We start from the raw sequence: 24,121 nt of genomic DNA on the forward strand, positions 1-24,121 counted from the left end.
CCAAGAAGGGCAGTTAATGTCAAGATGACTCAATGAACAGATTTTAGCTACAGCGTTACACTCATAGCAAACGCTGCTGTAGGCTTTCAAGGTGATATTTCTAACTTTGTGCAAATAGGTAAGGACTTTCAAAGGAATGTTGAGTGGCTAGGAAATCATGTTATGAGGGGATTATTTGTCTCCAGGAGGCTCCTTTAAAAGTCTCAGCCAAAATACAGGAGTTTGTGAGCGTGTTCTGAGCCTCTATCAGCGTAGAAGTCATGGAAACACGTTGAATTGAGACTAGCTGTGCTGCTGGGTCCCTGTCCCACAGGATGAGTCTTTAGCATAGGTAGGTCCATGCTGCTGCTGAAGTGGTGGTGCTGCTGTCTTGATTTTTAGCTAGATTAATCCATGGGGGAGGGATGAGATAGTGCACCATAAAGCAAATGTTCACTTACAGACTTATCCTGTTCAGTGGCAGGGTCTTTTTAGATTGGAATAAACAGGTTGTGGAACAAAACCCAGTATCCCCCAGGGAAGGTAACAGTTTGAGAGGCTGTTGCACCCAGCTGGAAGGCAAGACCACCAGTAGCAAGCATGACTTGATGTCTTGGTTTAGAGTAAAATTTTGGGAGAGAGAGTCTTCAGAGGGGCTTTAGTAGGAAGATAAATTCAATCGGCTTTTCTCTTCTCTTAACTCGTCCGGGAGAAAATACTTCTTTGGAGAAAAGTGGAAAAAAGCTGTTTATTAAACAATAGAACTTAACAATATTAAACAATAAAACTCTTTGCTGCTCTAAAAGAGATGACTAACTGAGAAAACCCCCCGGGTTGCAGCCCAGCTCACTCAGTCTCTTATCAGTCCTTCTGGTGCTGGAATTGTCGCAGGCCAGGCCTGGCCCGGCCCGGTGGCCACAGGTGTGAGCTGCCGGTGCTCCCCTGGGTGTTCAGTCTAGAGCAGGTTCTAAGAGGTCTAAAGAAAAGGAAAAGAAAAACTACAGTCTAGAGACTCTCAGGAATGTGGGGGAGTAATTGCAATGTCTGAGGGAAAAAAAAACAAACTGTGTGATTCTTCTCTCCCCCTTTTCACTCTCTGCAACAAGTCTTAAAGGTGCAAAACTTATTATTATTCAGCATAAACAAATGAGACGATTTGGGGATAAAAGCATCATATAGTCAACCCAGGACACTTGACTTTTCAGCTGCTGTGTTTCACAACTGAGAGTATTGGCTTATGTAAAAATCAGTGACAGGGAAATTAGGGGATTTTGGAATAATCAAGTTTCAAAGTAGAACAAAGTAGATCAAAAGCTATCCAAGCCACTATCCCCAGCCCTAAGCTGACAGCATGCATCAGTCTTCAGTGCCATTCCGTTGGCTTTCAAACTGACCTTCATTATTATTATTACTATTATTTTTATCACTATCAGTCACAGCTAGGATTTATCAGACAGTCTTACAGGAAAGATGTTGCCTGTGAGCAAGAGCTGGGCATTACTGCTCTTCCCTCAAATCAGTAATTTTAGATTTTTTAATTGCACATGAGAAGAGAGGACGCATATGTAATTTAGATGTTATGATTTTTTAATTTTGTTTTTTATTGAAAAGATATTCAGGAGGTAAAATCTTACTGTCTAAATAATAATCTTGCATTTGAAGTCCAAAATCTAGCTCGGAAGCTGTTTTCATCTGTAGCAAAGAAAGAAGATTATTATCATTCTGCTACCACTCTCCACAGTGGAGCATAGAAGATTCTCCAAGGAGTTACAGAGCAGTCCAAGAAATCTGAGCAAATGATTTTGAAATAAACAACAGTGAATGTTAACATAATGCCCTGACTGTAGACTTTTTTCCTGAGTAAATCTGCTGTCCATTTTAATTACTATTTTTCTTCTTCCCTTTCACCTGCCAAAAGAGAAGTAATTCTTGCTGGTCAGTCCACTGTAAGGATAACACCTCCAGTGTTAAATGAATAATATGTAGTAATTACATTTCATGAACATCAGATACTAAGCTGTTGTTCTTACTGTCAGACTAAATGAAAGAACAAAAATGTTCTCTAGAGAATTAAAATTGGGGAGTTCTGTTTTTTCATGGATGTGTTCTGTATCTTTTATCCTCCAGCTAAAGTAAACTCCGCTTCTCCCATGAAAACTCTTTTGGTTCTTTTACTCTTCATTGATTCCCATTTCATACACTATCTGTCTCTCTTTACCTCCAGCAGTGCAAAACAGTTTTCTAGAGCTGGCTTGAAGCTCTGTTGGCCTGATAAAAGATCAAACAGGACAGAAATCTTGCATTCAGGGCTGTAGCTTTTCACTCAGCTGGGTGCCTTATTGCGTAGCTTCTGTTGGGAGACTTTGAAAAAATTTTATTTTTGGGACTTGCACTCTGCTATCCTTTTTTTCCATGAAAGTCCTAAAGATACTCAAAATTTCTTAGAGCGAACTGACACAGACCACATAAAAGTCTTTTCCTTAGGTAATCAACCTAAAAATACTGAATTTTCTGGATATGATTATCTGAATTAAAACAAGAATGTCAAAAGTCTTTTAACTTCTTATTTGAAAAGAACAGAAGATATTTGCAATTTTGCTATGTATCTGTTTTAACTCATAGATATTTTTTAAAGCTACTTTATTGATTTTTCTTTTTTTTTTTTTTATTTCACTTGCCAGACAAGAAGAAATATGATGTAATTGTGATTGATCCACCATGGGAGAATAAGTCTGTTAAAAGGAGTAACAGGTATGTTTTATAGTAAAATCAAACAAACTTTGTCATGGTGGCTTACAAAGGGTAATTAACATTTTAATATATTGATCCAATCCACAACCAGTATAACCATGAGACTGTAGCTCAAACTTGTGAATATTTTCACACTTCAAGTCTATGGACTGTCTTAGGTATTTCACTGAAATGCGTTGGATACTTGGCATACAAGATATTTGCAGGAGTAGATCTTAAATTATGCTGAGAGAATGTTAGCCCTTTACAAAGAAAGTATGGATTCAGCTGTTCTGTAGGGCCCAGATCATGCACATATTAGTTTGTAATTAATTGGGTTACTTCAGTGGACATAAAGCTAGATAAATATGTAAGTATTTCCAGGACTGAAATCTTGCTCAGAAGTTTGAGTGCGTTTTTATTTAATTTGAGGTGTAACTTAAGCTTCGGTCTAATGTTTAGAAGAACATAATAATGCAGCAGTGAAATCCTCTAGTGCAATAGGAACTCTGAGTACTGTAGTTTATGAAGTTATTAACTTAAATTTTTATAGGCTTCCTCCACTGCTGAGTAACATCATGTTTATGCTAGTGGAGTCCTCTTGATTACCATAGAATTGTATCTCTTGGAAAGAAGGGTAGACAGGAAATATGGTCTTACAGCTTTGTAAAATAAAGTTTGCTGTGGCTTTTGATGCTTGTTATGAAGACATAATTTGAAGATACAGAGACTAATGTGTAGGCTTTCCTTTGAAAGCCCTTCAGAAACCTCTATAAACTCTCATTCAAATGAGACATTTCTCATTCAGAAATGTCTTTCTTGAGTATATAAGGTACTCAGAGAATAGTTGTAGTTACAAGCATAAGTTAGTCACCAAGATCCTTTCTCCGTTATAAAATAAAGGCAAAGAGTGGAGGAGCTATCATTGCTCATAATTACCTTGTTGGCAACTAATCATTGTGAAGCATTTCTCATCTAGGTGAACATGTTCTCCCCTAGACAGTCCAGGAGGTATTTGGATTTTATCCTTGTTCACTGTTTCTCACTGTAGCATTCTGTAGGATCCTGGCTACCCACATGGTGGCTGCCAATTTTCATTAGGCAGTGTGCCAATATTTTTGGTGCTGCAATGTGTAGGTTCCATGAGCTGCAGTTTATTGATAGTGTAGAATTGCATCATGAAAAAAAATGGTAGAACAGGACTGGATCTGGAAAGCATCCTGGATTCACCAGTGTAGCATTCAGTTAGCTCAGAAAAGTGCAGAATGGTTTTGAATAACCTAGAAAACTTCTACCATGGCTGATAATTAAAAAAAATGAACAACTTGTGAAAATAATTGGAGAAGTTATTATCTCTAATGACCTCTTCTCTTGCCATTCAAATTAGTATGACTCACTTGTCATTTTCATTCAGAAGAGGGTTTATTATGAGAAGTGAATAGCGTTACATTGCCTAAGAAGCTGTTCACTAAACAGCTTTGTTCTGGCACAAAGATGAGAATACTGAGTTACACCTGATAGTTCTTAAATGAAAAGAAACATGGGCTCCTAAACTTCAGAGCCACAACTAATAGTGCTTTATGTCAAGGCATAGTGGAAGTACATAGTTCAAGGTTCTGCTCAGTAAAACTTACGTACATACACTAATGATTTTATATCAAGTCTCTCAGAATTGTCCACTGGGTGTCAGTCTTGAACTATTTTTATGACTTAGATTGTCAGGAGATAATTCTTGAAGTGACTGGTCTGTGTAATTTTTTTATCCATTTGTTTTGCTCTGCAATTTTTATAGTTGGTATGTGCTAATTTACTTTCTCACTTTATTGGCATAGGTACAGCTACTTGTCTTCATGGCAAATCAAGCAGATTCCTGTACCAGCACTTGCTGCTCCAAATTGTCTTGTAGTCACATGGGTGACTAACAGACAGAAGCACTTACGTTTTGTTAAGGATGAACTTTATCCTCACTGGTCAGTGAAAACACTTGCTGAGTGGCACTGGGTAAAAGTAAGTTCTTAATTTATTTTGTTGCTTTCTTGGAGACTGACAAGACTTGCACTGTGGCACTTTGTGTTCTTCTAATTTGTCTATATACTACCATTTGCTTTGGTATTTGAAGGCTGTGATATCATCAGTATCCTTCTTTTTATAAAGGAAAAGGTCTTGGGAAAATATGGGATATTAAAATTTTCTACTGTATATTTTTAACTCTCTTGTGTCAGATTACTACAGCTGGAGAATTTGTGTTGCCTTTGGATTCTTTGCACAAAAAACCCTATGAAGTTCTCATACTGGGGAGAGTTCAAGGAGATGTAAAGGAAACCTTGAGGTATGTCAGGATATTTATGGTAAATGTCTTTTTTTTTGCATCTGCTAGGATTCCCTTTGTATGTATCACTTACTCATAATGCAATATAATGTCCCAAAATCACTTGGCTGATTGTGGACCTAAAGATAGCTTTATTAGCTTTGGAGTAAGGAGTGCCTTAGTGAGATTAAGGCACCTATCTGTGTTGGGAAGGATGAAGGCTTTTACACCCCTGTCTGTTCCTGTATCTGCTGTCTTGGGAAACTGTTTTGGACAAAAGCCTTGTGGACAGGGCTTCCTTTGCTGACAGGTTCTCTTGGACCATGAGTGAGTCCTTGGCACAGGCTGATGCCATTTTGGGGATGCTGCCGTTGTTCCATACATGATGACGTACAGAACTGCATTGTTTGTTCTCAGTGGCTCTACATGGCTATTGTAAACCATGTTTTGGCCAAAGCCTCAATGATTTCGTAAACTGTCATTTTATATATTACATCTGAGCAGCATTTAATGTCCCTTGGACTTCCCTGATGTTTGTGAATGAACATTCTGTGTGTTATCTCCCATCTGAAATAACTGCAAGAGCTGTAGCATCACATTGGGTAACATTCATTCTCATGTTTCTTTTCTTTTCTGATTTATATGACAGGAAATCTGAAGGTGTTCATCCAATTCCAGAGCATCAGTTAATTGTCAGCATACCCTGCAGTCTGCATTCGCATAAACCTCCTCTTGCTGGTATGTTTTGGTTTTTATGCCTAATGTTTCTGTAGCACAGTGGTCTTGGATGCCTCATTATGGGATCATAGAAATGCCTAGTACCTAGAAATTCTAGTACCTAGAAATGCCTTTATTTCCCATCTGTCAAGCAATTTCACTCAGCAGAACTTGTGGTTCCTCTAAAAGTGTTCTGAAGCACCTCAGTCCTGGTCTCAGAAAATTACTGTGAAAACCAGAACTTCAAGTAGTACTGTGTGAACATTTTGGGTAGACGTAGTAAAAATGTTGCCTTTTTCAAAATTTATCTTTTAAGTGCTGCAAAAACAGTTTTACAGATACTTCATATATGAAGTCGTGACAAATGACCTAAAGTACCTTGTGTGGGAGAGATCTTTGGGAATACATAAAATAGGAAAGCAGAAACCTCTTTCTTTGTTATGTCATCCTGAAATAAATGTTTACATATATGCATGAATTGATTGTATGCCTTTGATTATATTGATATTGATTATATGCAAGCAGTACAATTATGCCTTCAAATCCAAAAACTTAACTATTCGACGACTGCTAACAAGAGGCAAAAAATAAGGCATGCCCTGCTTGTTTCTGAGGAGTTGTATTTCACTCACTGAAACTGATGCAGTAATTCCAGCCAGCCAGTTAGCGTGGGTATAAATTCAGCTTCTTAGAGCTGGTCCAAAGAATTGTTCTGGAGCACTTCTACTAATTTTGTCAATAGAAAGTGGTACTTCTTTCATCATTACAGCACCTTAGAACTTTACAAGGCTGTGGTAAGAAATATATTTAATATCTATCACAAAATCGATTTCATCCTCCAGCAAGGGGGAAGCTTGCAATGAGTCTGCAAATATTCCAGGTGTTTTGTGTTCACATCAGAAAAGGCAGGTAGAAGAAATGTTTAGTGCTCTTGGAGAGGAGAGGTGTCGCACTGTCACACTTGGCTTCACTGATATGCTTTCCTTTTTCTCTTCCCAAGGGGTAGAACTACTTTTGATCTGAACAATTGTTGAACCTCCAGGGATTCTCTAAAATCTGTGTTTGGGGGCTTGCATTTATTAAATTAACATATATATGTATATAAATATGTATACACACACCTGAAAAAACTGGTAGAAAGGACATCCTTTGGTTAGCTAAAAATAGAAGAAGAAGAGGGGCAGTTCTAGGAGGATCTTTGTGCCATCCTGAAGCCACATCTTCAAGAATTAGGGCTACAGCAGGGGGCGTATGTGTTGATTTAAGCTAATGAACAGTGGGGTGGTTATTTATGAGGCTGTCACCTAGTGTCTCTTTAGCAAGCCAATACTTATCAGCAAACTTGGACACAAACAGGAAACTTGTGAGGTATCCAAGGGTTCAAACCAGCAGTTTGGATGTATTATGGAAAATTTTAGTGCAACAATGGTCCTTGGAACGATTCTTTTGCAAGGCAGAATCTAGAAACCATATTGGAGAATACTTCATAAATTATAACCCTGAGTGGACTTTGAAGGAAACTGTCCTTCCTAATTTCTTGTGTTATTCCTTAGGTCTTCAATTGAGTAATGGGATTTGATAACATTGTGCAGCATTTGTATTTCTCTTTGAAAAATGAACTTGCTGTGGAGCAATATGAATGATTTAAAAAGTTTTTGTGAAAATCCACGTATGTCCTACAGGTTTTTTGGCAGGTCTATGCAGAATATGGTTGTGTAATGAAAAGGTAGACAATAAAGCAAAAGCTGATTGCTGATGCTTTGACTTCTGTGCTGTACAAGGTGTTGCTTTCACGACGAGGCAATAATCTCAAGCAGCCAGTAGAGAGCAGCTGAGCTACATCCTAGAGGGGTTCAGAAGAAATTTGAACAGAAGCAGAGATTTGGCAAGGGGGGAGAAGGACACTTGATGAGTCACACACATTCTTTATGCTTTGTTTTAGTAGTAACAAAGCCAAAAATATTAGTATTTACTGATGCTGTCTGGCACTTTGTTTCTTATTACAACAATAAAGGTTGTGTGTTGGTACATATGTAGCCACTTAATGACTGATTATAAGAGTTTATCTCTCTGGGGGAAGAGAAAGATGTAAATTAAAGTAAGCCATCAAAAAGAGATGTTTGTGTTCCTACAGTGCATTTAACCATGAAATTGCAACTGTAGGGGTTTTTGGTGATGCATGTGCTGTGTTCAATGCTTAGAGCTCTAATACGTCATTGTAAATGTACTTAAGCTGCTTTATGCAAATGTGTTAAAATCAAATTTTATTACTCCAGGTTTTGATTCAAATAACAGCAGGTTTTCTTCCTAATTCAATTCAATGGTGCTCTTAGAGAGCGCAAAAGATACTCTGTTACAGATATGTATGAAGTTCTACATAACTTCACATCACCTTTTTTCCTTTTCCTGTATTATAGATTGTTCTTGTTACAGCCATTGCTCTTCCAGTTTTTAAGTATATGCATTTATTGTTAGAAAATAATGCTCTTGTGTAGGAGTTTGCCTAAAAGCAGTGGAATTAATTTTTGGCTATGTTCTAACCAATTTGCATATATTCAGCAGAACTGTGCAATGAGGAGTCATGGGAGGTCCCTCCTCCTGTAGCAATGATGGTTTATTAGGCCATGTTAGAAAGGTTTGCTTGGAACTAAAAAAAGTAAATGCCTTTTGTTTCTTTATGGGCCTTGTGAGCCCTTGCTGTAAGACTAATTGACTGTTGCATCAGCATCTAGGTTTAACTTGAAGTTCAGGAAAGATGCAGTGCTGTAAAGCCATCTTTGAGCTGGATTTCAGATCGTTTTCTGGTCCAGGGTTTAGACAAATTGGGCAGTAAGGACCTCTATGTTGCAAACTCTTTTGAAGGGTTATTTTAAACTGAGATAACTTGTGCTTTGCATGGCTCACTGATCAGGCAGTGAAAAAGCAGACAGTTATTTTCACTTTATATATCCAATTTGTCAATGCAGAACCTGCTTTTTAGGCAGTGGAAGTTCAAAAAATTAGGAGAAACTGTTGCTTGTTTCAAAGATAATTCTTTAGCTCATTTAAACATTTTAGGAGCATGCATCTTCAATATGTGTCTGGGATTAGAAGTATGCAGGTGTGTCAAGTCTCCTGCCTGGCCACTGGATCATGCTTCAGAATGAAATGGGTTTTCTGGAGCTGTTGTATCTGCCAGCTGGCTTTGTGCTTGCTTCAGGTGTCCTAGCGCATTAGGTGCTCAAGTATAAGTACCTGAGTTGCTGTCATGGTGTTTGTGACACCTGCAAGTGGTCAAGAATAGGCTGTTTATCATCTGTTTAACCTATTTCCTGTCAGTGGTATCTGTAAGTGGATAGAAGTAATTGTGTTCTGGGCTTTGTTTTTCAATCTATTCCTGTGGTAGAAAAACTCAATACTTAATTTTTCTACGGATGGAACTCCTCTAAGCTGTTTTCAGAGTTAAAAACCCCAAGGGTTTGCTTGAGGGCTGCAGATCAGATCCATGTGTGTTATGATAGCCTGGTGATATAAAGGTCTAACAAAGAAGACATAATTTGTGACTTGAACACTGATTTTTCCTATTTGAAGGAAACCAATGTAATGAGATTTTAAGCCAACAAAATTCAGCTCTTTTGATATGGTAATTTTGTTGCAGTGCAAGTTACTGCCTGATGTGATTATGTAAATGCCTACAACCTAGCAATGAAGAATCATACTATAATGTGATCTCAAATTATATGTAATATGTCTGTTTTTTTTAAAAAAGCCCTCTAAGTTTAAAACTATGCTGTCTGCCAGAAGGAGAGGGGGAGATTCCTGTGGCTTCCTTTTTAAATTCTAGAATCAAATTGATAGAAAGACTGGCACACTTTTCCTGCTTCTGCTGAACTGATTGGTTTCTTGGCTACCCCTTTTTTGCTTTCTGAACCAGTCTTTGAGATTGGTTGAATCTCTGAAGTGTGCTTTTCAAATTTGTTCTTTTAGGCATGAAAGTTTTTGGTGCCTATTAAAACTGCTTTGGATTACTGAACCTAATGCTATGATGATTACTTTTAACTTATGAATTTTAAGATCTACCACCTCTCTGGGCAATCTGTTCAGTGTTTCAGCACCCTCATTGTAAACAATTGTTTCCTTATATCTAGTCTGAATTGATCCTATTTTAGTTTAAAACCTTTATCTTCTGTCCTATTGCTGCAGGCCCTGCTAAAATAAGCTTGTTGCCTTCTTTCTTACAGGCCCCATTTAAGCATTGAAAAGCCACAATAAGGTCTCCCTGGAGCCTTCTCATCTTCAAGATGAACAACCCCAACTCTCAGCTTCTCCTCCTAGGAGGGGTGCTTTAGCCCTCTGATCAAATTGTCAGCAAATTATGCACAAGAAATTCTTATCTTAATGGAGCTGTGAAAAGAACAATAATTTTATCACTTTTTTATTATGATGTGTTTGCAAAATGATATTAAGCAACTACTCATAAGTGGTGTCTAATTAGATGAACACCCACAACATCAAACAGTGTGTGAGCTTTCTGTCAGAACGTACATTTTCCTCTAAACTTCCCAGACTCTTCTCTGTAAATGCTAGATTTGTTTAAACATTTTATCTTGCCTCTAAAAGAAGCAGGTTTTTGGAATAAGATTCCTTCTGGTAGCAGTATTTTTTAGATTAAAAGCTGCCTTGATGATAACCCATCTGAGATATTCATGTGACATTTGTTAAAGATTGGGAGAAGGCAAATAGATTTTTACACCATGCCAAAATACAAAAAAGCCTGGAAACACCCATTAAAAGTATTTACAGAAAAGTTTTTAATATATTGGAGCTTTGGAAGAGGTGATCACATAGGTAGGAAATGCATCTTGGGTTGGCTAACACTAGAAAGTGAAGTGGGTGCTCATCTTTCTGCAGCAGGAGCAATCCATGGCCTCATCAGCTGGAGTCTCACATAGGGCATCTGTGACTGGCAAACTTGATGCAAAAAGTCAGTACTTGGATTGCACCAAAAAAAAAAAGAAAAAACATTTCCTCTCATACTTTGGTGTATGTTGACTGTATGTGTTTTTGCTTTATGCAGTGATCATATCTGAAGAGAGAGAGTGAAGGAGCAAAATGTTGGCCTTATGAGCTGTAAGCGACAGAGATTTTTAAGCGACAGAGATTCAGAAATCACTAGCAGATCTGATCTAAAAATGACCAAAGTATTCTTTGGAAAGGGATATGTTTCCATAATTTTTCTTCTTTTATCTTCAGCAGCAAAACACAAAACTTGACATGCAATTTTTAGCATAGATAAGTTTTTCAGTCTTTCTGCCTTCTCTGTGTTGGGTGCTCCTTAACCCTTTGCTTTTCTCATGTTTTTGTACACAATGTTTTTGTAGCCATTTTATGAAACGTAGTTAAGGAGTTCCTCAAACCAGCCACAGACTAATGGTTCTATATGACAAGTAACACATTTAACAATAAACTCTTTACAATAATACTTTTCAAGCAAAATGCAAGATCTTTTTCTGTCACTCCAAGGATACCAATGATCAGTGACACAGTTGATATTAATGACAGCCGTCTTTATATTTGGATTTAGGCAGCAAAAATGCCTAACTGTAAAAGAAATTTGAGATTTATGTTACTGAATACCAGTAACAGTTATAGAAAGATCTTTTCAGCTGCCAGGTTGATATTGAGGAAAAAAATAGTTCCTGCATTATAGCCCTTTTAGTGCTATACTTATTTAACTGGTATTACTGTTAACAGTTGTCATTACAAAAATATTTTTTCCCCTTTAAGGTATGGTGGAAAAGAGAGTGTGCTCTTAATTAAGGAAAGGGTTTATTTATTTATTTATTTAAGTATTGTCCCCATGTTATTGGAGCTAAGTGAGGCTTTAGGAGGTGTTTGGTTGATATTAGTAAAAAAATTCAGAACTCATTTATGTAGAGGCTGAAATAAATCCTCCTTCCCTTTCTCTAAATGAAAACCAATAAATCAAGGCTATTAAAGGCCTTGACAGTATTTTTCAGAATCTCAAGGGCATTTATTTAAGATTACTTTCTCACTATAAATAGTCCAGCTGTTTGATGAAACCTCTGAAATTAATTTGGTGTCTCTTCCTTTTTTAATGAAACATTCATTTTTTTTCATCTGCCAGCATCACAGGGGAGGTTTTACTTTTTTACTATTGTTATTTGTGCCATTATCATTGTTATTGTCTTTTTTTTTCCCTTGCACAGCAGTTCTGGCAGAGTTTATCAGGCCAGATGTGGAATGCTTGGAGTTGTTTGCTCGCAATCTACAGCCTGGTTGGACCAGCTGGGGAAATGAGGTCTTGAAGTTTCAGCACATTGATTATTTCACTCTTCTGGAGAATGAAAACTGAGCTGGTCTTAGACATCTATACCTTCTAAAATTCCACATCTTCCCAGGGGGCTCTTGAACTTAGCTTTATTACTGATGGTGCACCTAAAGGTAACAGAAATAAAACCAATTGCATTTTAGTTAGAATTCTTTAAGTGACAATATATCTGTTTAATGTTATCTCCGCTCTGTGCAAGGTGGTCCCTTATTTTGATGATCTGAACATATTTAGATACTGATGCTGTTACCAAAAATCAGTGAAGATAAAAATCCTTAACAGCGGTGTAGCATTAAGAAGCAGGCATTCTTTATCTGGCCAGGTACATGAGGGAGTATCCTCTCTGAAATATTGTGTATGCTGATTACAGAGAAAGCTCCTGTTTATATTCTGTATTTTACATACATATTCATTGACATTGATGATATTAATTTCCCCAAAATCATTAACATAGGTTCCCTCCCCTTTGCACACCAGTTCTTGTGTACCAGGGGTTTCTTTGGTGGTTCCTGGTGGTCAGCCACCCCAAAATCATATCTGACCATCCTGTTAACTGGTAATAAGTTGACATAACTGGGCTAGTTACTCTGCAGTTTTTCTTCTTGGTCAATGTTTAACATGACCCTAGAAAATAAGCATGTTGTGGTTGTACAGGCCTGTGGTTTTTGAAGAATAATCATATTAACCCATCAGGTTAATATGGTGAGTTAAAACAATTTTTAATCTGCCAACAATGTTAGAGTGTAAGTTCATCCCTGTTCTTTTTCAAACCTCAAGAAAAGAAAGATATTTTAAAGTATTTTCACTGCAGCTATCAAATCTGAGCTGATACCACGTTGCTACTGCTGTACTGTAGCTCTTGTGCTATTTTTAAAGAATTATAATAAAGAATTATATTGTCTTGTTTTTCAAGAGTCAGTTGAAGTAAACAATTCTGAATGATGCATATTTTCTTAAAGGTTTTTGCAAAACAATGGATTTTGAACTAAAATAGTTATGAAAGCAGCGTATCTTCCTACATATTTGTATGTATCTGTCTGCCTTAGAGAAAATAAAAGGAGCAGTGCTTATATTTACTGGCACATGAATTCTTGACTGACCATATTCTATGTAAATGACCATATTCTATGTAAAATGATACTTTTAAAACAATTAATAATTCTGTCTTTGTGTATATGGTGTTAATTTTTTTACTGCATTGTAAATGATCAGTCTCAACATCTTAAAAATTCTGAAATTTTAACAGATTATATGTATTTTTTAAAAGATTCTTTCCTTATGTTCTGGAACATTATAAAGCCATGCTAGTGAACTGTATTTTTCAGCTAACAAAAAAATGATCCCTTTAAAAAAAATTAAAGAATTGTACACTTTGTGTATCATTTGCTGTGCTTAGATTTACTTTGAAAAATATGAAGAAAATGTAATGAGGCCTCTACCACTTACTCATTTATAGCAGTAGAGGCAGAGGTCCTGGACAAACTGATTTTCCTAATGGCAGGTTCCTGAGTTCTGACTGTTTGTAATGGAGAACAAAATACATTGCCTAACTTCTTTACCTTCATTTCCATTTTGGTAGCCTGGTGAGCTGTGAAGATTTTTTTGAAGTTAAACTTCAAATGTTAGCAGAGTATTTTTTGATAATTTTGTAATAAAGATGAAAATGAAAACTTGTGTCTTATTTCCAGTTTCTATATTACTGTTCAATTCCATGTTTTGCCTATTGGAGCAGTGAAGTTAATAAAACAAAGAAAATGCTTTTTTCTCCCTCCCCCAACAGTTAAACATATACTCAAAATAAGTAAATAACGTAACAGTGGAAGTAGTTTCCCAGGAAAACGTTTCTTGCTGCATGTTTTTATTTAGTCTGCATTTTAAACTGTCAGTATATAAGCAATCTTACCTATGGCTACAAGGGATAGACAGTTCTTTATTTGCTTTTAGTTTTAGAAGACATTCCCTACCTGGAACTTGTGCTTTCCCAGCCAGAATTCCCCTGCCCTCCCAGGATGCTCTCATTCAGTACTAAATGATGTATGGGACTCAAGCATGTAATAAATGATAACTGCTGCACTTATCTTGTTTTCCCTGTGTACTCTGCAAAACAGCACAAGAAAGGACAATGTTGTCTGTTCCACATCCGCTGCTACGAACAACTCCAGATTATCTTTTTAATTCCAACTAAAAGATAGATGAACAATATTACAGATCAAGAAACCCCCTTTCTCCTTCGAGCTAAGCAGCAGAACCCTTCTAAGGGAATAACCTTCTTTAGGCTGTTTAAGAATTGATGACTTTATTAATTTGTCTTTTCTGTGGAGTCCCTTTGTAAATAGTGGCATTCTAGAATGATAGAATAATTAAGATTGGAAAAGACCTCTAAGTTCAAGGCCAGCTGTTAACCTACCATCACTGTGTGTTCACCACTACATGGAAGCAGCTGAGCAGCTACTTCCAGCACCTGGGAATCCAGCCTCCTAAGTATGGCTTGTATGTAGAGGACTTGTGCAGGCAGACTCTAAGCTTCTGAGGCTAAGTCAAAAGTTGAAGATTGGAACTTGTGTCATACCTGATTCTTTCCTAAATAGTTACAAAATTGTGCCTTGGGCACCTGTTTGCTGCTTTTCAACTGCTCTGGCCATGAATAAAACCTTGTGAATATAACAGAAGTGATGTTCCACATCTGCACTCAACCTGAAACCATTGCATTTTCTCAGGAGAAGAAAACTTGGAGGAGAAAACTGTTGCTATCTTGGAAATCTCATGGTGGTATTAGCAGTTGATAGTTTGAGTTGATAGGGTCATCTTTTAAACATAATTATTTGCCTGTTACGCTGAATTCATAATTTAAATAGCCCCTTACACTTTTCCAGCTCTCCAAGACTCCAGCTGTTCCTAACCAGCCATCAGATTGTTCAGTGTCTGTCAAAAGATTCTGAGGCAGAATGTGCAGCATACTGAAAGATCAGTGATGAGTGAAACCAGCTCATATAACGGGACAATTTAAGATCTGGTTTCCTTTTATGTTATATATGTCAATTGCTCAGAGGGAAGAATGCTCTCTGTTGTGTCGAGCCTTGTATATAAAAGAAGACTTGCTCTGAAGAGTTTACTGAGTTGGTAAGAAATGAAAGAAAAAGGGAGAAGGTAAGGATAGAGGAATACAAGATGGTAATGAGATGTTAAAGGTGTATTTAATAAGTGTCAGCCTAGGTATTATGCACATCTTCAGCGTTCCTAAGGAATTGTAAGGTTGTTTCCCCCATTTTAAATGGGATTTTCTTCTTTTGTATTCTTATATCACACATTCAAATAAAAAATTGGTGGAGTGTGCATTATACTTACAACATTAACAAATTAAAAGGGTTTTTAAGCTATGGCAACTTGGAGAAGTGACAACTGTGATTACTCAAGAATTTTCAGAAAGTATGTTGTTTGGTACATCTGTTGTTTTAGCAGGACAATGGTAAAAACTTCTTTGGCTAGGTATTCTCTATTTAAAGCCTTTAAACATTATGTCTTATTGCAAAAAAAAATCTCAGTTGCATTACAAAAAGAAGTAATTTTAAGCTTTTTCTATACGTAGAGTACATCAAGTGTCATAATCAAACTTTTATGAATCTTCAGGTTTGAGTGTGATTTTGAAATGTCAAATTAGCATATGACCTTTACTTGTATTTTTAAACTTCTGTGAAGTAAACGGAATTATACCAGTAAGATATGTTTTTGGAATAATGATTGCTAGACATGTACTCCTGTGAAAACAGCAAAACTTCTTTTGCAAGATTAAACATTATTAAAGAAGTGAGATAAGTGAGGAGGTCGTACCTCTTCATATCATTCAGCTTGGATAGGTGTCAGCAGCAGCAAAGGGTTCACTTTTAAAAATAAATTTCCAAATTACATAAACAGCTATAAATTACAGGAGATAATGCTACTCTGCCTTGATAATTGCATTCATTAGCGTCAACACACCAATAAAGACTTGCCTACTGCTTATTTTGGATTGGACATAAGAAGAAGAGAATGGAAGATGGCTGGAGAATAGCCAAGGGATATGAGGTACGTTCCAGTTGCTGAAAGAAGTCTTGTGGTGTCCCCGCTGGTAGTTTTTTTCATAGAATCATAGAATAGTTTGATTTGGAAGGGAGCTTTACAAGTCATGTTGTCCAACTTCCCTGCAATGAGCAGGGATGTCTTCATCTGGATCAGATTGCCAAGGCCCTATACCCAGCCCCTACCTGATCTTCAACGTTTCTGGGTCTTCAGCGTGGCTGGGTCTGCCAGTTTTTTGTGGAGAAAATTGTGTATGTGCATGTGTGTGTGCAGGCAAAGCTGACCTGTTGGAGTAGCGTGAATCACTGGTATACAGTGCTTTGAATAACAACAATATGTGCATTGCTAGAAATTTAACATCACCACATTTTTCCTTGTCAGTGTCCTAATGTTACCAATTTGTGGGGAAAAGGTACTATTTTTATTTGGTTAGAGATGTCCCAATACCATGCATTGTTTGAAAGCTTGCCTGGGGGCTGTTAATGGATATATTTTGCTTGGTAATCTTCTGGAAGCATAACACTGACGCTGATAAGTGAACAGCATAAGAGCTGCCCAGGTGTGTTCCTGTGACCCTGGCCACATTTCAGAAGCATGGTAAGCCTGCAGGGGGTTGGGCAGGTGCATGGTTCTGTGGGTTCTTTGGCAGCTTCAGTGTGCCTTGACATCACTAAAATGACGTCAGAGCTGTTCTAATGAGGCTGAGTCACTTTGCTGGGCCTAGCTCTGAGGACTTTCCTTCCTGGCATAAAGGAGTTGAGGTTATCACCTTCTTGTCAGGGTTGTTCTTCAAGTAGACTGAAAATTTTCTAAAGAAAGTTGCTTTTTCCTTGCAACCATTTTTTATTCAACCTGCCGAATTGTTGGTGTGCTGAAGAGCCTGGGCTTTCAGCTCTGGGTCTGAGCCTGCCACATGGGCTCTTTTGGGGTTAGAGAGTTATGGGCCATGCTCTGAGGGCTGACATTCAAAATGCCTCTGGTCTCAAGACATCCAGGCATTCTTGGAAGTATTCTGGCTGCCACACTGCAGGCAGAGCTCTGTAGCAGTCCTCCCTTCCAGCTTTTTGGTTTCTTAGCTACCTGTCTTATGAAAAGAAGGGCTGGGAGGCACTGTTGGCACTGGGATCTTGACACTGAAATCACAGTGCCTTCTTGAGAAATGCATCATCTTTCATATTTTCCCTGTGATGAGAAAATCTGAAATTTCCATTACTTGTTTCAGACTATTTTTATATTTCAGTTAGGAGTTTGCATTTACTTACAAGAAAGTAAGTCTGACTTTCCAAAAGCTCTGATTTTTGCTGCTTAGTTCTTCCTTCCTTCTCGATTTCTCAACTGGTTTTCTTCAATCTAATATTCATTTATACATTAATAACTTTATTTTGTTAAATAGTTTTTACTGGAGGTGCCTTTAGATTTCTTTTAACTGTTAGGAAGGCTTGTCTGTAAAATTGCATGGTTTGAATTTATTTTTTTGTTACCTGTTTCCACAAACATCTGTAGATAACAGAGTGTGGCGTGGGATTGGAAACATGAACACCACATCTGGTAATTAGGGGGGAATGAGGGGCTACTTAGTAAATGTAAGCTGGAGGATGGGAAGTTGTGGCAATAGCAAAATTGGCTGCTACCAATTTTGAGCAAGAAATGCCAAAAAGGACATAAAAATGTGCAAGCCACATGAGAGAAAGGTGTGATTTCTCTGTGTTGCCTAACTTGTAAGTAAAAAAGGACAACAGTGCCATAGCAGGCCTACTATCCACAAGGGAATTTTTATTTATCAGTTCTCTGGTGCTACCTGTTTGATAACAAAACAACAAAGGAAGGCCTCATTTGATGGCCTTTATGGAAATTACAGCCCTGACAGAATTCAGGAGACTTTTTTCAGATCAGCTGGGGAGATAGTACTCATGGTTAAAATACTGTAGTAGCAGCGGTCCCCACTGGGGAATGATGAGCATTGACTCCATGATTGCAGAAGGCTGATCAATCACTTTATTCTTGCTACACTATCCTATACTATATGAAAACCCCATTGCCCTTGCCAGACAGTCCGATACAGCTTTGACCTAATTGGTCAATCAATCAAAACACCATCACCAGAGTCAATTAAGAAATCACTCTTTGGTAAACAATCTCCATAACACATTCCGCATGTGCACAGCAACAGGTGCAGCAAGTAGAGATGAGAACTGTTTTCTTTGAGCCTTCTCACAGCTTCCCAGGAAAATCCTGGGAGAGAATTATGTCTCTCTCTGTTCAGAGGATGTGTGATTACTACAAAATGCTACTACTACAATGCTGTGAAGGCAAATATTTGAGTAAGATTTTCCCTCTGTATTGTTCAATATGCAGTGGGATGTCTTCCTTTTTCCCATGTCAGTAAGTAAATTGTGTTAAAGTAAAATAGCAGTATTGCTTATCACTTGTTAGAACGTTGGGCACCCGTATTCAGTTTTCCTTTTCTTGTGTAAAGCCCAAACAATAACTTCTGCTGAGGGAGAAGGAGGTCAGACATTCTCATTTTGTCTGTAATATTGCCTGCATTTGCCTCAGATTGTGGAGCCTACAGTCCTTTAAGCATCTGGGATTGGTGGAATACTCTCTTTGGGATGTCTTAGATCTCTTTTTTCCCTTCTGTGTCCTTCCTTAAAGGGTATTTCTGTAACATACAGTTTTGAGATGAGAAAATGAGTTATGTATGAGAAAAGGAGGGTCTGTAAAGAGGAGAAAACAAAGTGGAAAACAGTGCCCAAAAGGCAGTGGAATGATGAGGATTGTACACTTCACAGCTAGTGCCACTGCAGTGCTCATGGTTCTCTAAACCATTACTGTGGACAAGCTCATATACATGTTTGAGACTTTATTGTGAAGATCTGTAAAGATCCATCTCTTTGCCTTTTTGGAGGTGGAAACATTTTTCAACACAGGAGAGTGGGTGCAGTCCCCTGGCCAGCATTTTTAGCACAGCAGATGTTGCACACTGCTGGTTACAGGTCAGCTGCAGAATTGTACAAAAATCTGAATTTCATTTCTGGCCTTTTTTACAGCATAAAGTATGGCTACACACTGACTACTATGTAGAAAATGAAATGCATTCAAGGTAAAACCAGCACAAATCCAGACATAAGTTAGAAATTTAAGAATAGCTAATGATGTAATAGGCTAAAAATATCTGCATCATGGGTCATGATTTTACAGGATCATTAACTGAACTTTGTAGCAAAATTTTGCCAGTTTATTTAATTGCACTGTCTTGTAACAGCTTTATGCTATTAATTCAGGAAACAGCATATTGGAAATATTCTTATGGCACTGTTACTGCCCTCAAACTGTTGCATGTGTGTTTTAAATGATTTGCATCTTCCATTACTCTGCATTCCAAAAATTAGGCTGAGTTCAGAAAGAAAGTATGTGCCCTTTTCTGAGGTTCATGGTTCATCTATTGGTTCATATATCTTCAAAAAGATAGTTATGACATAAGAATTACATTCTTCCATATCAAAGTGACCCAGTCAAAACTTCAGTTGAAAATTTTTGAGGCCTACAGCCTAATTTTCTAAAAATACCCAAGAGAGTTTAGATTACAAGGAGCTATTTTTGACCAAGTAAACTGGCCACCAAATTTATGAGGATTTCTAAATTTCTAATAAAGTCAAGGAAGTGTAGAACATAAGAGGAGTCTAAATATTATTACAATTTTCACTGCATGATGCAACTTCCACAGATTTATTATTTTTTTGGTCCTGTGCTCTTCAAGGTTAATTGTGATAAACCTCAAAGTAAAAAATGCCGCAGGAATCAACAATGTTAACATTACCTCTGGCATTACAGGAGGAAACTTTCTGGTATTACAGTGCTGAAAAGCCTCATTTGCAGAGGCTGGCAACTGTCTTACACAACAATTTCATTTAGTTGATACAATCATGGCTTTGTATAGCCATTTACATAATGACATTATAGGTCTGTAAGAGAAATAGGATTATATTATCCCATAACAAAGTTACTGAGGTTTTGATATGAGGACTCTACTTTTACATATGATTTTCATGAGAACACACTTTAAAGGAAGTTATTTACCTACTATCACACTGCTCTTTTTGAGGTCTTAAGTAGTCCTGCAAAGCCTAGGCCTTTTCCTAAGTGTCTGCTGGTGATAGGTGCCCATTTCACTCCAAATCACTGTGGTAACAAACTCTTTTTTCACATGAGTAGTTTGTCTTTTCTTTTCCTCTGTGTATATATAGAAGATGAAGCAGAATAAAGTCGTGGCTTTGTCACACAAGTTTCTTTACAGGAAGGTTTGCTTAATGTACGCAATGCGTGCAAAAGAGGAAGATCTTTTACAAATTCAGAAAGGAATGATGGGCAGTGAATAGTGATTGAGCAGTGGGATGGCTCCTTTGCAAGGGGGGTGTGCTTCCTTGTAGTTGATCTTTACACAGTGGTGAGTATTCTGATTGGAAAGGTCACATCAATAACAGGAGATTCACTTAAAATGAAGATGTTTTTAATTCTCAGTCATAAATCTTTGCCAGAAATCTAAATAGCTCTCTCAGTTTTCCAGGTCTGCTCATTATACAAAACCTCTTTGATGATAGTACTAGCAAAAGCAAGAGAAAATAAATCCAAATGCACTTGCAGTGTTGACTCCCCTTGCAGCCCAAAGATGTGAGATTATATCTGTTATCTTCATATTTTTTTACTGTCTAGCCATTTATGAAATACTTACCCACTGGAGACGTAATAATTTTCACTTAAAATCTTGGTACTAGATATTTAGTTTGAGACCAGCTGTGACACTTAAGTATTTCCTGCTTTGATGAACCAGATGATGAAATAATCTAATTAGTCTCATGAGAAGCAGTCAGAAGTATGATAGCTTTCCTATTTAAGAATCAATATAATGGCAAGATGGTAAAATCTGGCAGGGCATCTGTAACATGAATGCTTTATTATGAAGAAACGAAGGCTTCATACAGATTTGATTACAGAGGATTACTTATCTTCCTTTGCAATAGCCAGGGATTAGCAAGCAGTCCTTACCCTTCTGCATACTCTGTGTGTCTGTTGTGAGAGAAGGGGTATGTGAATAAGATTAGGGATACAACTATTTAGTTTTCTTTCTCTGAGTGGGTACTATAGGCGATAATTTCATATTTGCAAGACCTTTATTCTTCCATTTCTTCATAGCAGCAGCACATGTGATGGTCCTCAACTGGAATGAACTTGTGAATTTTCTTGGAAGCTGATGAAAAGCTGCTAGATTACACAAACAAAGCCTTTGCCTGACAGCTTCTGGTGTCCACTTTTCTCATCACTGATCATCCCTTCTGTGAATTTCTCAGCTTATTCAGACTAGAAAACAACAGATAGCTCCCTATAAGGCGGGCGTAGTATTTTCTAAACCATCTGTGACTATTTTTTGACTCATTTTTTCCATGTAATCCCAAAATTTTTACTCACTGCATCAGACATAGCTCCTTCCATGTCTTACAGGGGTATCAAACCAAACTATAATTGCCAGCGACATGTGATTTTAATTAATGCTTTACCTTGAAGGAACTGAGCTGCTGTTAGCAGGAAAGGGTATATGAATTCCTCATTTTGTGAACGTTGCAGCCTCGTGTTATAATCCACATCCAAAACCCACCTCCTTTAGAAATGATCTACAGCTTCTCCTGATATCTAACATTTTAAACTTCTTTTGTATCTTTTATTGACCCTTAGAAACATCACAGACCACAATTTTAGAAATATTGAGCTAAGTATCTAACAATTCTTGCTTCTAGGTCACATGGTGTGTTGGAATTGGGTAACACTGTCACCTGCAGACATTCCCTTTTTTTCTGCTTGTTCTAGTATAGCCTGCTCATGTTGAGATATAAATCTCTTTAGATTGAAAAAGGCGCATAATTCAGGAGTCTTTCTAAAAGCAGCCAGAGCATTTATCTATTTCAGATACAAGTATTCTATCTCTCTGTAGCAGAGCTCTGTGTCTGGGGAGAGCTTAATATCAGATGCAGTTTTCCCACTGGATCGGGATCTTTAATGTATCACTTGTGAGTAGTAACTCTCTTTGCTGACATTTACAGTTGCTGTTGATATTTCTTACTTCTTAATGTTTCCAGACACTGAGCCTTCCAGGAGGGCCTAAGCCGACTCAGGCTGGGGCACATTTGCCTCCTCTGGGAAGCTGTTTTGCAGTTTTGAATATCTCAGCTATTCATAAAAAGGCAATGTGACTTTGCTAGCCCTCCAGAGTACATCTGTCTCACTGCCTCACCGCAGACATGCTGAAAACAAATATACTTGCCAGTCCTGACAGCGGCGCTTGGCTTGTTGGCTTTTTCATGCAGCTGGAAGAACACAGCCAAGCTTTCTCAGGAAGGGCTTTGGGCAGAGAGGTCAAGATGGCAGAGGCACCCAGCCAGGATGGCAGCTCAATGGGATTGAGAGCTGGACTGCTGCATCATCTGGTTCATTAGAGGATGAGGCACTTAACTGTCACAGCTGGTGTCATAGTGAATCTCTGGCACCTGGAAGAAGAAAGAGAATTATGGAGTATGACCAACACGGGCTCTAGGAAGAGATGACTGGTAGCATGTGATGAAGGAGGTTTTATGAGGATGTGCAAGATAAGAGTAAGAAGCCTACATAAAGTCAGAATTCCAAAATAATGGGTCAGTATAAAACTTGGGATTCCAGTTGAAAACTTGTAATGCATGCCAAGCTTCTATTAAAAAGGAAGCCTCCAGTACTAGCATTTAAAATATTTAATGAATTTTCACTTGAAAATTTGACCTATGATGAAGATTCTCTTTAGTTTGAGAGGCCTGAGGTAATTTCTGAGTTATTTTCTCTTCCCAGTTTTTTTTTTGCAGAATGCTTAGCTGAGCATGATGCAAAATACTTAGCCATGTATAACGTAAAAGATCAGAAAGGCAGCTCAGGCCTTCAGCTGTTGTCTTTAAAGAACCATCATTTACATGCTTACTACCTACTAAGAGGCTGAGAGTCATGTGTGCTAAGTCACTTATCTGGCTCATTTACTCCATCTTTGGGAGCATGATTGTAGGTGGAGAATGAAAATGGAGAGCTCAGAACCAGATGAGAAAAAACAGTGGTGATTTCAAAGCACTGAAATGAAGGCTAATATCTCAAATATTGTCATGGTCTCTTGTCTTACCTAACATGGTCTTCTTAAACTCCTTTGGTGTGGCAGCGGTGGCTGTTAACTGAAGAAAAGCAGCAAATACTGCAAACCACTGATGGTGGCACTAGAGCCCTATCCCTGTGTTCTCCTCCCCAGAAAGCTAATAAAGAACATCAAAAATAGAAGTTATCAGGCCATCAAGAATTAACAACATGCAACAGATGGTAACACCTACCCTTTGCTATATACCTAATTTTAGCCCAGACTATTTACCAGCAAGTTGTGGCAAAGGTTGAGGAATCCAGTGCCGAGGAGCGGGAAGCGAGTAGAGGCAGGAGGGGCAGAGAGGCTTTCTCTCACTTCTGGCCCTCTTTCAGTTTATCATTTTAATCAGTGCCTTTGCACACCACGATTACCCTCAGTGAAATGAATGAAAGTGTTTCCTTCAGCCTCAAACTATCAACTGGTAAACTGCCAGTTGAAATCTATGACATACCCAAAAAAATGGAGCTATATTTCATGGCTGAAATTGAAGGTGTTATCACAGGAAATGCAATTATGTCATGCAGTGTGTGTGTGTAGGGTGGGCACACGTGCTTATTGATACACATATGTATTTTCACTCATCATGTTTTGTCCTTACCTCCTTGCTTTATTGGCTTTCCTTTCCTGACACTAGCAACAGTGTGATTTAGGACAGTGCATTGGTGCACGTTGGATCTGTCATTCTTGTGATGGAGTATCTAGACTGAGACTATGTTTTCACCACAGGCTAACTCAGGCTCCCACCTATATTTTCATAAAAATTTCTCTGTCAGCAGCACACTTAAACTTTTCACCTGTG

At 37.9% G+C, this 24,121-nt stretch overlaps 1 protein-coding gene across 1 annotated transcript in view; it reads left to right on the top strand.

Annotated features, from left to right (window-relative positions):
• Positions 1-13,904, top strand: part of METTL4 (methyltransferase like 4) — an 18,745-nt gene extending 4,841 nt beyond the window's left edge. The window contains exons 4-10 of the mRNA XM_031066590.1: positions 574-589; positions 1,012-1,021; positions 2,666-2,730; positions 4,542-4,716; positions 4,932-5,038; positions 5,667-5,755; positions 11,944-13,904. Coding sequence (XP_030922450.1) covers positions 574-589; positions 1,012-1,021; positions 2,666-2,730; positions 4,542-4,716; positions 4,932-5,038; positions 5,667-5,755; positions 11,944-12,089 — 608 coding nt within the window. The 3' untranslated portion in view covers positions 12,090-13,904. The remainder of the gene's footprint in view (positions 1-573; positions 590-1,011; positions 1,022-2,665; positions 2,731-4,541; positions 4,717-4,931; positions 5,039-5,666; positions 5,756-11,943) is intronic.
• The last annotated feature ends 10,217 nt before the right edge of the window (positions 13,905-24,121 follow it).

The sequence above is a fragment of the Geospiza fortis genome, unplaced genomic scaffold, assembly GCF_000277835.1.
Source record: "Geospiza fortis unplaced genomic scaffold, GeoFor_1.0 scaffold53, whole genome shotgun sequence".
NCBI classification, from domain to species: Eukaryota; Metazoa; Chordata; class Aves; order Passeriformes; family Thraupidae; genus Geospiza; species Geospiza fortis.